We start from the raw sequence: 16434 nt of genomic DNA, 5'->3' as shown, positions 1-16434 counted from the left end.
TCAGAAAGACCTGGGTTCTAATCCCAGCTCTGCCACATGTCTGCTGTGTGACCTTGGGCAAGTCATTTCACTTCTCTTGGACTCAGTTACCTCATCTATAAAATGGGGATTGAGTGTGGGCCCCATGTGGGACAGGGACTGTGTCCAACCCGCTTAACCTATATCTACTCCAGTGCTTAGGATAGTGCTTGACACACAGCACATAACAAGTACCATTACTGTTATTACCCTACAAAAAAAAATCAAATCTGCATTCCCAAAAAACAGTTCTGAGAGTAGAGGGATATATATGTATATAACTCCATGGATACAGTACCAGAATGATTGCAGATGGTGGGGCGATCTGGGAGAGATGTATCCATGTTGTTGCTATGGGTCGGAGACAACTCGACAGCATAAGTTAAGACAGTGCATGTAGTTTATTGATAAGCGCTGGGGTAGATACAAGTTAATCAGGTGGGATACAGTCCCTCTCCTTCATGGGGCTCACGGTCAAGTAGGAGGGAGAACAGGTATTCAATCCCCATTGCACAGTTTAGGAAAGTGTGGCCCAGAGAAGTTAAGTTGCTCAAGGTCACACAGCAGGGCAAGTAATAGAACTGGGATTAGAACCCAGGTTTTCTGGCTCCCAGGTCTGTGCTTTATCCATCAGGCCACATTGCCTCAAAGATGTTGAAGAACAATGATCCTGTATCTTGCTTCAGTCCAAGATCCCCAAAAATTGTTTGTTAGGTAGTCCCATTCTCCAGAGTCATTCTGAGGGCTTGGTAGATAGAAAACTTATCACAAACATTTTGAACTCACAGGAGACTCTTCCTGTTCCTCCACACTTGCTCACCACCTCCTGTAGTAATAATTGTGGTATTTTCAATAATTAATTATTATGGTATTTGTTAAGCACTTACTATGTGCCAGGCACTGTTCTAAGCACTGGGGTAGATGCAAGATAATTGGGTTGGTCACAGTTCCTGTCCCACACAGGGCTCACAGTCTTAATTCCCATTTTACAGATGAGGTAACTGAGGCCCAGAGAAGTGAAATGACTTGCCCAGGGTCTAATTAATCCCCATTTTACAGATGAGGAAATGGAGAAATTAAGTGGCTTGTCCAAGGTCACACAGCAGACAAATGGCAGAGCTGGGATTAGAACCCAGATTCTCTGACCCCCAGGCCCATGCTCTCTGCTAGGCCATGCTACTTCCCCTTCCTCAGAAGTCTTTTCTTTCTGAAGTGTCTCTGTCCAAATAACTGGGAATCTTGGACAAAATGCGTGTCTGGATCTATACAGAATTAAAATGCGGGAGGAGTCTGGAGTGATTTTTTTGTTTTCTTCCATAGACATGAATTTCCCATCACTGTCCTGATGAAAATTACCAGCTGGTTCATTCTTGTTGGCTGTTCCAATCTCGGATTACCCTCACCCTCTCTCCATGGTCTATTCAGACTTCTAAAACCCCCTTTAAGAGAAAGATGGGTGAATTCGAGAGCAGCTGCAAATGTCAAGAGCATCTCCTTTTCCACAGAATATAATTGCTCTCCTAGGGAATCCCTAGACAGGAAAATAAAGGGAAATCATGACAGCCGGCCACTTGGCAACAAAAGATAGATATTTATGCTTCCTTTTTCTCTCTTGCCACTTTAAAGGCTGTAGCATACACTTTGGAAAAGGAAGACTCAGAGCCAATTGCACAAAGAACTGTTAATATTTGACATTTGCAGTCTTTCAAACTGTTTCTAAAATATTATCCAAAGACCTTAGTTGTAAGGCAGGTGACTTAGTCTTATGCTTAGTTCCAAGTGGGGGAAAATAGAGTTGTAAGGCTGAAAGACTTCCTATGGACTATGGAGAGTAAATATTACACATGGAGTATGATGTGGGCTTGTCTTTTTGCAATTCAATAAGGTATACCCTGTGCACTGGAGGTGGGAACCAACAATAGAGCAGAGGGAGAAAAGGAGAAAGAGCAGTGAGAAAGAATGTGAATGTTCATTTTGAGAGATGAGTGTGAATTTTTGAAAGCCTGGTTAGTCCAGTGGTGGTCTTTTGAGGGTGTCCCAGGCAGAGGTGAGTGTCTTTTAGGCAGGCTGATAGAATGGCCTCCATAGAAGAATAAGGACATATTTCTCCCTATTTAATTAGCCAAGAGGTCTCTGGCTTACAAGTGTCTGATACCACCTGACAATGTAGTTCAATTTTACACAGATGGGCCATAAATTCCCCACTTAAAGAGGCCATTCCACAAGTCAGCCTCCCATTTAGCGTTTGATGGAGAGGCTCATGGGAGTTTATTTGCTTTTTTGCATGCAGGACAGGAGCAGCAATTGTAAAATTCATCCTCTTATCATGGCTCCTGAATGGGGAGAACTCTTGGGATGGCATCATTTGGCAACAAGAAGCTCCAGACAGGTTTATAAGTCCATCTAGATCATTCCCAGACAATTCATTTAGCATCCCATTACAGAAACACCTCTTTATGTCACTGTGGCTTCACCAACCCGTTCCTCCTCATTCTTATTTTCTCACTGGTGAATGTGGTATCGAAAAAGAATAGAAATGTATACAGTTGCGCTGTATTGGGATTCCTCTATTTCACGAATTGATTTTTAGAAAAGAGTAGATAAGCAACCTTGAAACCTAATATTATTTCCCTTAGAAGTTCATCATACCTTTCACATTGAAGGAGGTGCAAAGGCTAATAAACTCTTTTGATTCTCTCCCCGAAACTTAACTTAGACTCTATTACTCGGCTTGTCTTGGGGAGGCAGTCTAGTTGCAAAGGTTAAGTAACAGAGTAGCTTAGCTTCTGAAGGCGCTGATCTCTTCTCTCCCTCTGTCTGCTTTCTAACCTTGGCTTCATCGACATATCCTCTCCTAGTTCTCCTATCTCTCTGACCACTTCTTCTCAGTCTCTTTCCCAGGCTCCGCCTCTACCTCCCACCTTCTAACATATTCACTCAAGGCTCTGTTCTGGGTCTCTTTCTATTCTCCACTTACACCCACTCCCTTGGAGAATTCAATCACATGGCTTCAACTACCATCTCTATGCAAATCTACCTCTTTAGACCTGATCCCTTTCTCTGCAGTCAAGATTTCCTCCTGCCATCAAGACATTTCTACTTGGAGGTCCCTCTGACACCTCAAACCTACCATGACCAAAACTGAACTCTTCCTTTTCCCACACTGGCCCTGCCCTCCTCCTCACTTACCTATCACTGAGGACAGCGCCACCATCCTTCTTATCTCACCAGCCCATAACCTTGGCGTTATCCTCGACTCAGCTCTCGTTCAACCTGTGATTTCAGTGTCAACAGCTTCTGTCAGTTACCTTCCCACCATCTCTAGAGAAGCAGCGTGGCGCAGTGGAAAGAGCACGGGCTTTGGAGTCAGGGCTCATGAGTTCGAATCCCAGCTCTGCCACTTGTCAGCTGTGTGACTGTGGGCAAGTCACTTAACTTCTCTGCGCCTCAGTTCCCTCATCTGTAAAATGGGGATTAAGACTGTGAGCCCTATGTGGGACAACCTGATTCCCCTGTGTCTACCCCAGCGCTTAGAACAGTGCTCTGCACATAGTAAGCGCTTAACAAATACCAACATTATTATTATCTCTAAAATCTTCCATTTCTTTTCCATCCCAACTGTTACCACTTTGATTCAAGCACTTGTCGTATCCGGCCTTGACTATTGCATCAGCTGCTTTTCTGAACTCCTTCCCCCTTGTCTTTTCTCTCTCTAGTCCACGCTTTACTCTGCCACCTGGATCATCTATCTAAAAAGTTCAGCCCATATCTCCCGACTCTTCAAAAACCTCCAGGTGTTGCCCATCCAACTGTATATCAAACAGAAATTCCTTATCACTTTAAATCACTCAATCAGCTCTCCCTCTCCCAGCCTACCTCATTGATTTCCTCCTAATACAACCTAACTTGCACACTTTGCTCCTCTAATGCTAACCTATTCTTTCCTCAGTGTCTTCTAGCCCACTGCCAGTCATTTGCTCATGTCCTTCCTCTGGCCTGGAACTCCCTTCCCTCTCTTATCCAACAAACCACCAATCATCCCAGCTTCAAAACCCTACAATCTAATTTCTTCGAAGAGGCTTTCCCTGAATTTCTTCCAAGAGGCTTTCCCTGACTAAGCCCTACTCATCCTCCCCTCTAGTTCACCTATGCACTCAGCTCTGTTGTACGCCTTAAGTACATGATTTTCATCCCACCTTCAGCCCCACAGCAGTCATCTACATATCTTTGCACTCTGCCATTTCCCCTATCTGTAATTTCTTTTTATGTCTCTCTCCGCCTCTAGACCATGAGCTCCTTCTGGGCTGAGGAGAGTATCAGCATCAGTGGTATTTATTGAGCACTTATGGTGTACAGAACACCATACTAAGCGCTTGGATGAATACAAAACAGAGGAGTTGATAGGAGAGTTCCTTGTCCACAACAAATTTTCAGTCCAGAGGGATGTGCTTACAAACTCTATTGTATTTCACCTTCACCTGCTCTAATGTCTTCGTCTACGTCAGTGGGTTTTAATCACACCAGTGTCTAGTTAAGCACTAAAGCTACTGGACTTCAGGATCAATGTGATTCCAGATTCTACAGGTTCTATTGGATAGATATTTCTCATGTTATTATTTGAGACAATGTCACTGGGCTTAGAAGTTACAGTTCTTTGGGAAAGTCCTACATTTTTAAAGATCCAATCCCTATGGTTTTGTAGCTACTGTTGTTATTGTAGTTATTTTTCAGAAGAGACAAATTTAGAAATATGAGCCATTTATTATAGATGGGACTACCATTTCCCAGAATCTCTAGCTGCATAAATGATTTTAATTTAAAATAGTTGCAGTTTGCTGAATTCATAGAAGTGAACATTAGAAAGATCAAATTAGGATTTCTGTGTTTAATTAGCCATACTATAAATTACTCCTAGGACTGTTAGAAAGTGTCACTTGTTTATTAACCTTTATTGGAGAAGAAATTGCCTGCAGCCATATCTCTTCTTTGGAGAAATATGAGCAAAACAGTTCTGTTGCATTGAATTTAGAAACTAAGTACTATTTTCCAGAACTCAGTTAATTGAGGAAAAACAGAAACACTGAGAAAGAGTTAAAATTCTCATATTAGCGGTTTAACTTTAAATCCTCTGATTATAGTTGCCATTCTTGTGGAGCTTTTTTTTCTGAAAAGGTATTTCATTTATACCATTTTTATGATAAATGGGTCAGCATTTAAATGGGTCAATTTATGCTGCTTCTTTTGGTCAGGGGATCATATTGGAGATTCTGTTGAGAGAAATGGAAAGACCATGATTAGAGAATACTAGGAATAAATGAGTGGGACAGTAAATGAAAGTAGCATTTTACAAGTACTGTTAGCTTGTCAGGTGTCAGCCAGGACTCATATGTGTAGCATATGCCAATTATTTCCAGTGTTACTATCACATTCACTCAGTATTTTGTGGGGAATTTTATTATTTAGGATGGTTGTCTTTTAGTGCCAGAAAATACCCCTGTATTTAGGGATAAATGTATTGAACTTAAAGCATTTACATGAATAGTCATGGTTTATGATAGTCTTAATAGTGAAATAATGGGGTCAACATATAAAAGTGGTATTATGCATTACAATCAAAATAGTTCTTGTGTTCCTTTTTTCTTGCTGTACATGCAATCTACTGATATTTATCCTTTGAAAATGATTTGTTTTTAGGGCACCCAGAGTTAAAGCATATAGCTAATAATGTTGGTATTCTTAACAAAAACAAGAAGAAAAATGTAAACAGCATTATTACAATGTTTAGAACCATTCCTAACCCTTCCCTTCCTCCCACACTTATGAATTAAGCTTCCACTGCAAAAGGTGGAAAGTTTTTGTTTTGTTTTAATTCATGACCCATTTCCTCAGAATACACCCCAGTCATTTTTACTTCCCTTGTACTTGTATATATTAGGGAAATACATGAACTCCTTTGTTGAGCAAATGAGTGAGTGACTAACAGGCTGTTGAGATATTGGATGATCTGGGGTTAAATGCTCATTCTTCATGAAGAAAATGAAATGTATTCTATATGAAAACCTTGGAGATTGTAGTACTTCCTTCACAGGCATAGTAGGTTATCTGTAAAACTTTCCAAGAACAGACCAGCATTTTTGACAATGAGACAAAGAGATTGGTAGCCTCACAGAGGGACACGGCAAAGGTGGGAATCGGATTCATGAGTGGAATAGAAACATTTTGGATCCCAGCCCAGGCCTCTTGTTCTCCTCACTTTCACTTCCAGTTTTTCTGTTGGTCTTCTGTCTGTTCCAGCTTTGTGTGTTCCATTCTATAGAGGGCTCTACAGCAAGCTGATTACTTGAAAGTGTGTTGGCCAAATTTAGCAGTTATCCAAATTGAAGCTAGCTAAAATAATCAGAGGAAAAAAAAGTTCATTAATCAAATTGGAAAAGCACCTGCCATTAATCGCCAAACACTGTTTATTCTGGTTATCTATACTTTCAATTATCTGCTCTAGCTTCAATCAGTTGGTTCAAATAATCAGCTTTGACTCATCCAGTTGAGCTCCCTGTGTACAGTGATCTTGCCTATCAGTTCTATTGTACAGTACTCTCCCAAGTGCTTAGTACAGTGCCCTGCCCACAGTAGGTGTTCAATAAATACCACTGGTGAATTAATTTCAACCATGGAACACCTTTATCAGCATTGCGGTTTGAATCTCAAGAGCACCCTCTAGTGATGGGGCAGGGTGGGCAGAATGTGCAGTGAAGTGAGGCAGCAGGGTTTGATGAAGCAGCAACTGGAGAGCTCTTGCTGAGGACATTTTAGGGGAGGAGGGTTGAGAGGATTAGGAAATGTTGGGAACTCTTTCATCGTCCCTAATCCTTGCTTTGAGGATCATTCTCTCCTTGCCCGTGCAGTTCCTCCTCCCCACATTATTCAAGGAGGGAGATGGGAAGAGAGAGAGGGAAAAGGAATGGAGGGAGATGTTGGACCTGTCAGGGGTGAATGGACATCTTCTCATCCTAAATTCATAGCTTAGGTTGTCCAAAAAAAGTCTGGGGAATCTCCTCCTGCCCTTTGTGAGCAGATTACTCTGTGAAGCAGCATAAGTAGATCAATTTACTAAGTGCCTACTATTTGCAAAGCATTGTATTAAACACTTGGACGAGTACAATACAAAAGAGCTGGTTGACAAGGAGCTTCCAGTCTAGCAGGGGAGATAGAATAAATTACAGATAGGGAGAGTGCCAGGATATAAGGATATGTAAGTGTGGGACTGAGGGTGAGGTGAATATCATGGACCTTTGTTTTGTTTTTTTTTCCCTGGTCAATTAATGAAGCATGACTAGTACTATGTTTACTGCTTTTACAGGAAAAACCGATTCCTAATGCACTTGCCTTCATTAGTGTAATGAATCCCATTTCAATTAATCAATGATGAAAGAGCAAGGCCCAAAATGTTCATGCCCTACTTCCCTTAGAAAACAAAAAGCAAGAAAAGATTTCCTAAAGTGAAACCATCCACTAACCACATTGTCTTTGTCTTAAAAATCACCAAGTCTGTTCGTCTTTAGTTAGTCATCTACTGCTGTCTCTTCTTTTGCTCTACTAAGATGTCGACATCTCATTTTAATTTTTTTAACCTTTAATGGTACAGTGGTTAATTTTTAAGGTTTCTGTATTTGACATTGTTTTTGTTTTTCTTTTTATTTTATTCCCCGCTTTTGGCATTTTCCTTCCCCTTCCCATTCCCATTTTTGATTGTTGGTTTCTGGATCATTTTTTTTGTTCGTTTTTGGTTTTTTTTGGTTTTGGTTTTTTTTTGTCCTGTGTCTCTTTCTCTCTTCTCTCCTCTCCACCTCTTGTCCCTGCTGTCCTGCTGCTATAGCCTCACAGGCTGGGGAAGCTGGCCGAGCAGGTAGGGGATTTTCATGTTCCCTCGATACCCACTTATCAGCTTCCGGCAGTGGTACAGACTAGAAGTTGAGTCTGGAGATTCTTGGATTTTCAGACCCTTCCAGTGCAACAGTGCAAACGGCCCACTGCAATTTGATCCACTAGAACTCCCACCTAATGTTACATTTATGGAAATAATTGTTTCCTCTGCACCCCATAGACCTGATGGTTTGTTTTCTTGGTTTGGTTCTCATTCCCACTCCCCGCTCCCCCCACCCCCGACCCCCAACACATTGTTTATAACATTTTTTTCCATCATCATTCATCAGCATTAACCATATGTGGTCATATTTAAAATGGCAGAGACCTAGAAAACGGTCATCCCAAGGATACGCGCTTGCATTGCTACATTAAAGCAGATTGCAGTACTTGAATTCTCAAACGAGTTCTCCTCTCAGCCCTAGTCTGTTTCACTGCAGATTATGTCTCAGTAGATTGAAACGTCACATTCTTCTGGCTAGTTAGGATGATGTATCTTGTATCGTGTTTTATTGTAAGCTTCATATTAGAGGCTAATCTGCATGTGCTACTCTTATACTTTCTGGCTTGGTGGTGGGATTCCCTTGAGCAATATTGTTAAGTAGATGTAGTATGCAGCTAACAGTTATAAATATATTTTTTCCCCCTCCATTTGGTTGGGATCAAATTTTTGCTGGGAATCCATGACTTTAGTCTCCCAGTGTTAGGGGTAATAAATTAAATGGTAAATTGCCCTATATTCCTCCAAACTAAGAATTTGCCTGCCACATCTTAAAATGGGAAGGCTGTCAGGCAAGGTACTGGATTAGTAACAGTCAAATTGGGATCATTAAAGTGACCTTGAGACTCCTCTATCTTGAAGGACATGTTAATTGGGTGCTGGGCAGTTGCCTGGGATCAGGGTGTTGGAAACACAACCAGAGGCCTCTGTGTTTTGATTTCCACACCTGTCCTTCAGAGAGAAGGAGAAGAGATGCCCACATCTGAGGTGATTTTCTGTGGGGTTCTCCAAACGCCATACTGTTTAGTCCAGCTTCCGCAGGGGACTCTTGTTCTGAAGTAAAATTTTGTCGTCATTGTTGGCCTCTAAGACATCTTCTTAGGTGAGGGTTAGCAAAGACAAAGGTTTAGCATTGGAAATCCAGGTGTCCATTCTGAAAGAAAGCAGTGGGATGGAGAGTTGGGTTGCGGCTGCTCCCAGGTACTGAGATCAGGTCATCAGGGAGCTGAGATGCTCTACCGCCCCCCCGGAACTGAAACTATTTGGACGGTCCTCTCTTTCCTTGGCATGGATCCGCTGGCCAAAATGCAACCACCAACAGCCTTAGCCATATTGGAACACACAGTCGAAGACTTAGAAAGAACAGAATAATTGCTCTTTATGGCTTCCTCTCTAATCCATGTCGATTCATGTCATGTGTTTTACATTAATATCGTTAATCCTGAATACCTACCTTGGAGGGGGCCTGCATGGAAAGTTCTCAGCAAATCATGCTTCATATCCTTGACAGCCTGCTTCTGCCGCTAAACCTTTTCTCTTCCGCCGTTTCAGCTTTCATTTTATTTGGCAAAATGTTTAGCATGTGTGTCTCTTGTCATTTCTCTCACGTTGCCCTGTTAGAGTTTTTAAATCTTCCGGGATAAACTGAGATTCCGCTGATGGATTTCTTTTAATGAATGGGATATCTGTTTGGTGTTCTGACCATCATACCAAAAGGTAACGGTTGCCCCTGGAGTCGGTATGGGGTTTTGATTATGCTGGGAGTACATATAATCAGATACTCCCCTTAAGGTTACAAGGTATCTACTAAAGGATGCTTAATCTGCTAGTTAATTTACCTGCGCTTATTTCGTAGACCAACCATTGGCAGTAAATGAAATGTAGCCCGCAAGGCCCATGTTCCTAAACTTTAGAAGCGGTTTTCATTTGAGCATGCTAATTCTCACTCAAGATGTTGTTGCTTGCAGGGGACATCTGGACCCGATCCGACCACTGTGTATGTTGATATGAGGGCGCTGAGACATGACAGGTATGGTGGTTCCTATTCTTTTTTGGCTTCACAGTTTTCAGCGACCCAGGGAGACGAAGCTGAACACAGCCAGGCTGGACTCTCCAGATAACAAATCCTTATTTATTCCCATGCCCCAATTCAAATAGGATTATCACTGAAGGAATAAAATAGAGTGGCCATGCCAAGACCAGGTGGTGTTATCCAAGCTCTTTCATGTTTTTCTTTATGGTGGGAGCACATCCTAGGGAGGAATTGAAAACAGGGCAAATGGTGCTTCTGTCCATAACAATCATCTGTAGGTGCAGGGACTGTGTTTCAGCAGCTCACCCACAGAAAGTTCATTTGGCCCATGGATTCAGGATATGTTTCACGCTGACTTGCATGTGCACTTTCTTTTTTTTTTGGTGTGGAATGAATGGTACTTACTGAACGCTTACTGTGTGTAGATCACTGTAGTACACGCTTTGGAGAGTAGAATACAACAGAGTTGGTAGGCAGGTTCCTTGCCCGCAGCAAGCTTAAAGTCTAAAAGGGGATACTCTTGTCTCCCTTTTACCGTATAAAATGGAATTCCTTCTGGGTAGATTTTGCTTAGTCTCAGAATGCATCCACTGACCAAAGCTAGGCCCACCTGTGTGTCTTTGATCTCTGAGGTTAAACAGTAGTCCAATTCTCACATGTTTGAAGGGTAAAAATTCAACTTTTCCCTTATTGGCCCTAATTGCTTCTTTTTGGAATTAGTGTTTTAGATTTGTTCTCCAGATACCATGCTGTGAGAATAAAATAAATTTGTTTTGTTTTTCCTTTGGGAAACAAGCGACTTTTTTTCCCCCCTTTGGGGATAATCTCCCTTCCCCACTATGCAGTCTTCATTTAGCTCCTGCTGGGTTAGGCACTCTTTTGGAAGGTTGTAAACAAAACATCCCTCCGTATTACCCTGTTTTTCCTGATGGTATTAATGTGACAGGCTGGTTTATTTTCATGGAGTTTCCCAGAGTGGCATGGGGTCGGGGGACTGGGCTGAGAGTGAGTGGAAAGTCTGAAATGCCACCTGCCAATCAGTGATATTTATTAAGCTTTTACTCTGTGCAGACACTGTACAGAGCACTTGAGAGAGTACAATACCACAGAGTTGGTAGACACTTTTTGTTTCCACAAGGAGTCTCAACCAGGTAGATGTATTTTTTTTATGATATTTGTTTAGCACTTACTATCTGTCCAGCACTGTTCAAAGTGCTGGAGTAGATATAAATTAATTGGATATAGTCACTGTCCCACGTGGGGAGGCTAAGTAGGAGAGAGAACAGGGACTGAATTCCCATTTTGCAGTTGAGGAAATTGAGGTGCATTTGCCCATGATCACGCAGCAGTAAGCTAGGATTAGAACTGATGTCTTCCGGCTCCCGAGTCCATACTTTATCCATTAGGCCACACTGCTTCCCCTGTAATAAAAATAATAATTATTATGGTACTTGTTCAGCGCTTACTATGTGTCATGTACTCTTCTAAGTGCTGGGGTAAATAAAAGTTAATCAGGTTGGTTACAGTTCCTGTCCCCCATGGGACTTAGATTCTCATGACCATTTTATAGATGAGGTAACTGAAGCACAGAGAAGTGAAGTGTCTTGCTCAAGGTCACACCTCAGACATGTGGCAGAGCCAGGGTTAGAATCCAAGTCCTTCTGAGCTGACTTCAGAGTTCCTGGGTGGGCTCTGAGTCACTTCCCCCCACCCTTACTAGTTCCTGGAGGAATCTGCCTTTGGCCAGGCATATTTCGAGAGAAGGACTTTTTAGTGGAGTATTCTTCTTGACAAAATTCTGCCCAGGGCAAACTTCACCTGAATGACATCAGTAGGGACTGTGACAGGCACATGGGATTAATGTTTTTGGAGCCAGATGCCAACAACTTGGCTGCAGCCTGCCCCTCCCTGCCCGGGGAACCCTGCTTTCAGCACATCTTCCTAGGGACAGAAAAGCTTTTTGGGCAGTACCCATCCTTCAGCTCTGGATCTGTGCTCTGCTGCCAACCAGCCCCAGAGTCCTGGCATTATCTTTCTGTTTTCTACTTGTCCCTCCTCTTGCCTCCTGCATCCCTATAATTATTAATAGTGATATTGGGCTTTGTTAAGCGTGGAGATAAATGCAAGATATTTGGTCCCACCTGGGGCTCACAGACTAAGGAGGGAGCACAGGTATTGAACCTCCATTTTGCAGTTGAGGGAACTAAGGCATAGAGAAGTTAAATGACTTGCCCAAGGTCACGCAGCAGGTAAGTTGTCGAGCTGGGATTAGAACCCAGGTCCTCTGACTCCTAGTCCCGTGCTCTTTCCTCTATGCCATGCTGCTTCTCCCTTACGCCTCCTCCTCTTTCCAACCCCCTAATCACATCATCTTCAGCTGGAGGCTGAAACTCCAAAGGCCAGGTGTGATCATTTGAAAATGAGCAGACCATCAAATGATGTCACAGTTTCTCTCCCTTCCCTAAATTTCATTTTCCTACCCTCCACTTTACAGTCTATTGAGTAATAATTTTAAACAGCCCTTTGTCTTCACCCCATCCTGGCTTTTAATTCCTGCTTTTGTTGTGAATTCAAATTCTGCCTGTGTAGGTAGGTGAAATCTTCTTTTCTGCTCCTCTACCGATTGTGCTCTTGTCTTTCTGAACAGCTTTAGCACTGAGCAGTTTCGGTGCTTTCAAGGGAGGAGGGGTGAGATGAGAATAGAGACAGGGAATTGACAGGCAAAACAGGAAAGCTAGAAGGTTTTGTTTGTTGCATTTCTCTTCTGCCATTAGACGCATAAAAACAGGACTATTGTCTGCCTGTCTGCTTCTGCTCTGTGTAGATTCTGTCAGAATGGATTAATTACTCCTGCCTTTGGCTTCTTGGTGTTTTCACTAGGAAGTCTGAGGCACCTGTCCAATGATCACTTAATTAACCTGGAGAAAGTTAATTTGTCAATACATGTTTCTGGAGCCCCTTAAAACAAGCTGAAGCACTATTTGGGAATCATATGGTTCTAATAGATTTTACGATTTGGTTAGTCATTTCTGCCCAATTTTCTATGTCCCTTTCTATTTCTACTCTTTTCCAAGGCTGCAGCATTTTAATTTCTGTGCATTTGAATTTGTAGCAGGTTGCCATGGAGAGTATTTTTGTCTCCTGTAATGGAATTTATGAGGGTACAAATTCTACCACAGAATCAGTTCAGTTCCCACACAGGCAGGGGAAAAATGATGAAAATGTTTTGAAAGTATTTGGAAATAGTTGTTTTGGTTAAGGAATGCCCTTTTGGTATATTCATTTAAAGTTTATTCTCAGCTCTCTCCATCCACTACAGTACCTTCCTAAGCCATGCAAGCTTTTCCAACTTGGTCATAGACAGAATCATTTTTCCTCTTTTAAATGAACGGGTTTAATAGATTCTTCGTGGTTTAATTACACTTATGTTGTTGACAGAAGAACAAAACGATTCGAACTAGATGCCAGTTACCCAGAAAATATGTCTCTGGACTTCCAGAACCACTGGAAAAGCACGGGGTTAAGAGGAGTTACCAGGAAAGGAAAGATTTCTGGGTAGAGAAACTGAAATACATCAAGATTGAATTCAATGCTGGCAGTGTGGGCAGCAGCAAAACAAATAAGTCGAGTGTGCTGTTTACTTAGTAATTTGACTCTGGCCTTCTCACAGAATTCTAATATGCTGATAAGCCTAATGTAGTTTGGGGGTTTGGATTTTTTATTTTTTGGTATTTAAGCGCTTACTGTGTGCCAGGCACCATACTAAGCACTGAGGTAGATACAAACTAAATAGGTTGGACATAGTCCATGTCACACATGGGGCCCATAGTCTTAATCCCCATTTTACAGATGAGATAATTGAGGCACAGAGAAGTAAAGTGACTTGCCCACAGTCACACAGGAAGCAAGTGACAGAACTGGAATTTGGAATCCAGGTCCTCTGACTCCCAGGCTTGTGCTCTTTCCACTAGGCCCACTTCATCAGCATCACTGGGGTTTGATTGGCTACTGTACTTGAGGAACAACCAGAAGCAGTTCAAGTGGCGGCCCAAAGACCTTGGATTAAACTATAGGCATAATTTAATGTGTCCAATAGGTAAGAGAGTGAGAAAATAAGTGCCCTAGGGCTGAGAAACCTGGGAGCATATGCCATATTGCTCTTCAGTATACCCACCAGCTAAGTTGCTTCCACATCACTGGGGTGCCAAGAGCCATTTTCTCCAGGCTGGCAGTGGCATTTGCTGGCCAACAAAATCCGTGTGTTCGCATTTCATGCGTAGAAAATTGAGCAGGGGGTCTTTGGGATATTTTTGCCTGAATACATTGGTATTTTGGGAGATTCCGAATGTTCAGTTTGGATTTGGTGGTTTGTTTAAATGGCCCCCATGTGACTAGGTTTAAAAATAAAGCGGACTTAACTCCCAAAGAGCCAGGCATATGTAACAGCCAGTGGATTTGAAAGTATTATCACACCTTAACTTTGGCAGTAGAATTTCTACCCTCCATTTTGCCAGTGGAAGTGATAGAATCACACCACAAGCACGTCTGCCACTTTCATTTACACAGTATTGTCTCTCTCCTGACCCTGGGTACCTGGCAAGATACACTTGCAGTTTCCTCCTTGCTTTGATATTTTTTTTTGTTTTTTTTTCAGTTCCCTGAAATCAGTTTTCACTCCTTCTGCCCCTTGGGCTTACTCTCTCTTCTCTTCTTCCATCACATAAGGAGCACTGGCCATCTTTTCTCAGGCAAAGTGCTTAAATTTTTCAGGTTCTTCCTGGAAACTCTATCAAGTCCTCATTCTGCAGGTCTTTCATGCATTTCAACAGTAATTTTTTTTAATGGAATGTGTTAAGTGTTTACTGTGTGTCAGGAACTGTATTAAATGCTGGGTAGATAATAATAATGGTGTTGTTGATATTTAAGTGCTGACTGTGTGCCAGGCACTGGGGTAGGTAAAAGCAAACTGGATTGGACACATTCCCTGTCCCACATGGGGCTCACAGTCTCAACTCACAGTCTCAATCCCCATTTTACAGATGAGGTAACTGAAACCCAGAGAAGTGAATTGACTTGCTCAAGGTCACACAGCAGACAAGTGGCACAACCAGGATTAGAACCCATGACCTTCTGACTCCCAGGCCCGTGCTCCAAGCTAATCAGGTTGAACAAAGTCCATGTCCTACATGGGGCTCATGGTCTTAATCCCCATTTTACAGATGAGGTAGCAGAGGCATAGATATGTGAAGTGACTTGCCCAAGGTGTCACAGCAAGCTAGTGACGGAGCTGGGATTAGAACCCAGGTTCTTCTGACTCCCAGATCCATGCTTTATCTACTAGGCCATGCTGCTTCTGTAATGTCGTTTAAGAAGTTGGGTGGAGAAGAGAGGAAAAATTACTGAAACAGTATTCAATCACAAAAAATCCACATTCCAGAGTTTCAGAAATATCATGAATTCTTCTTTCAGAAGTTTGGGCAATGTGACCTTTTGAACTTTGAATATATATGTGAAATTTGTGAAAGCTGGCTCCTCCAAGAGAATTCCTTTCTTTACTTCCCATACTAACCCCAATGGTAGGGCACACATGTGTTGAGGCTTCTATGAAGTCAAACAAACCCACACAAATGGAGGTCCTTAGATCAGCAGCTGATGTATGGAATCAATAGAGTGAGGTAAAAGTCATCAGAAGCCAACACTCCTGGAGCTGCTACTTGTGAAAGCAATCAACCATCCATCCCTCACCCTCTTTCCAGTATTTCGGCGCGATTTGGAAGAGCACCAGATGATGCCTTCTGTACTGAAAATGACTCAGTCATCCTCACACCTGCTAACTTTTCCTGGTGGGTTTTGTATTCTTCCTTTCATTGGAAGAATACTTTGGGGAGCCCAAGGCCTATCACCCTAGTCAGCATTATCCTTATCCATTCTTGCTTTCCCGCCAAGGGGCCTGAGTCCTGAGGTTTGGTGAAGCAAGTAACTTTTTCCTCAAGACACAAACTGATGATTTCACAAGAATTGGCTGTTTTGCCTTATTGGTTTTGATCTTTATATCATACTCCTTAGCAGGGAATGGAGTGAAGGCAATGCTTTTATAGTTCAACATTTTTGGGAGATGAGTGAGGATAGAGAAGCAGCGTGCCCTAGTGGAAAGAGCACAGGCCTGGGAGTCAGAAGGACCTGAGTTCTAATCCTGGTCAGGATTGGAACCCAAGTCCTTCTGATTCATAGACAGGGGCTCTATCCGCTAGACTACACTGCTTCTCTTCTAATACGCTCCTTGTGGGCAGGGAACCAGTCTACGAACTCTGTTGTACTCTCCCAAGCACTTAGTACAGTGCTCTGCAATCAGTCAATAGTATTTGAGTGCCTGCTGTGTACAGAGCACTGTTCTAAGCGCTTGGGAGACTACAACATAACAGAGTTGGTGGACCCGTTCCTTGTCCACCCACAGGAAGCGTTC

General features: G+C 42.4%; 1 protein-coding gene across 5 annotated transcripts in view; it reads left to right on the top strand.

Annotated features, from left to right (window-relative positions):
• Window positions 1-16434, top strand: part of DIP2C (disco interacting protein 2 homolog C) — a 391162-nt gene that overhangs the window by 354776 nt on the left and 19952 nt on the right. For 3 of the 5 annotated variants that reach the window (XM_029077686.2, XM_016227461.3, XM_029077687.1), the window contains 2 exons: window positions 7892-7921; window positions 9907-9968. In XM_029077686.2, coding sequence (XP_028933519.1) covers window positions 7892-7921; window positions 9907-9968 — 92 coding nt within the window. The remainder of the gene's footprint in view (window positions 1-7891; window positions 7922-9906; window positions 9969-16434) is intronic. The other 2 variants (XM_007667846.4, XM_001509827.5) reach the window with 1 other exon arrangement.

The sequence above is a fragment of the Ornithorhynchus anatinus genome, chromosome 13, assembly GCF_004115215.2.
Source record: "Ornithorhynchus anatinus isolate Pmale09 chromosome 13, mOrnAna1.pri.v4, whole genome shotgun sequence".
Taxonomy (NCBI): domain Eukaryota; kingdom Metazoa; phylum Chordata; class Mammalia; order Monotremata; family Ornithorhynchidae; genus Ornithorhynchus; species Ornithorhynchus anatinus.
Note: the sequence above shows the minus strand (reverse complement) of the source record. Positions and strands in the feature narration are given on the sequence as shown.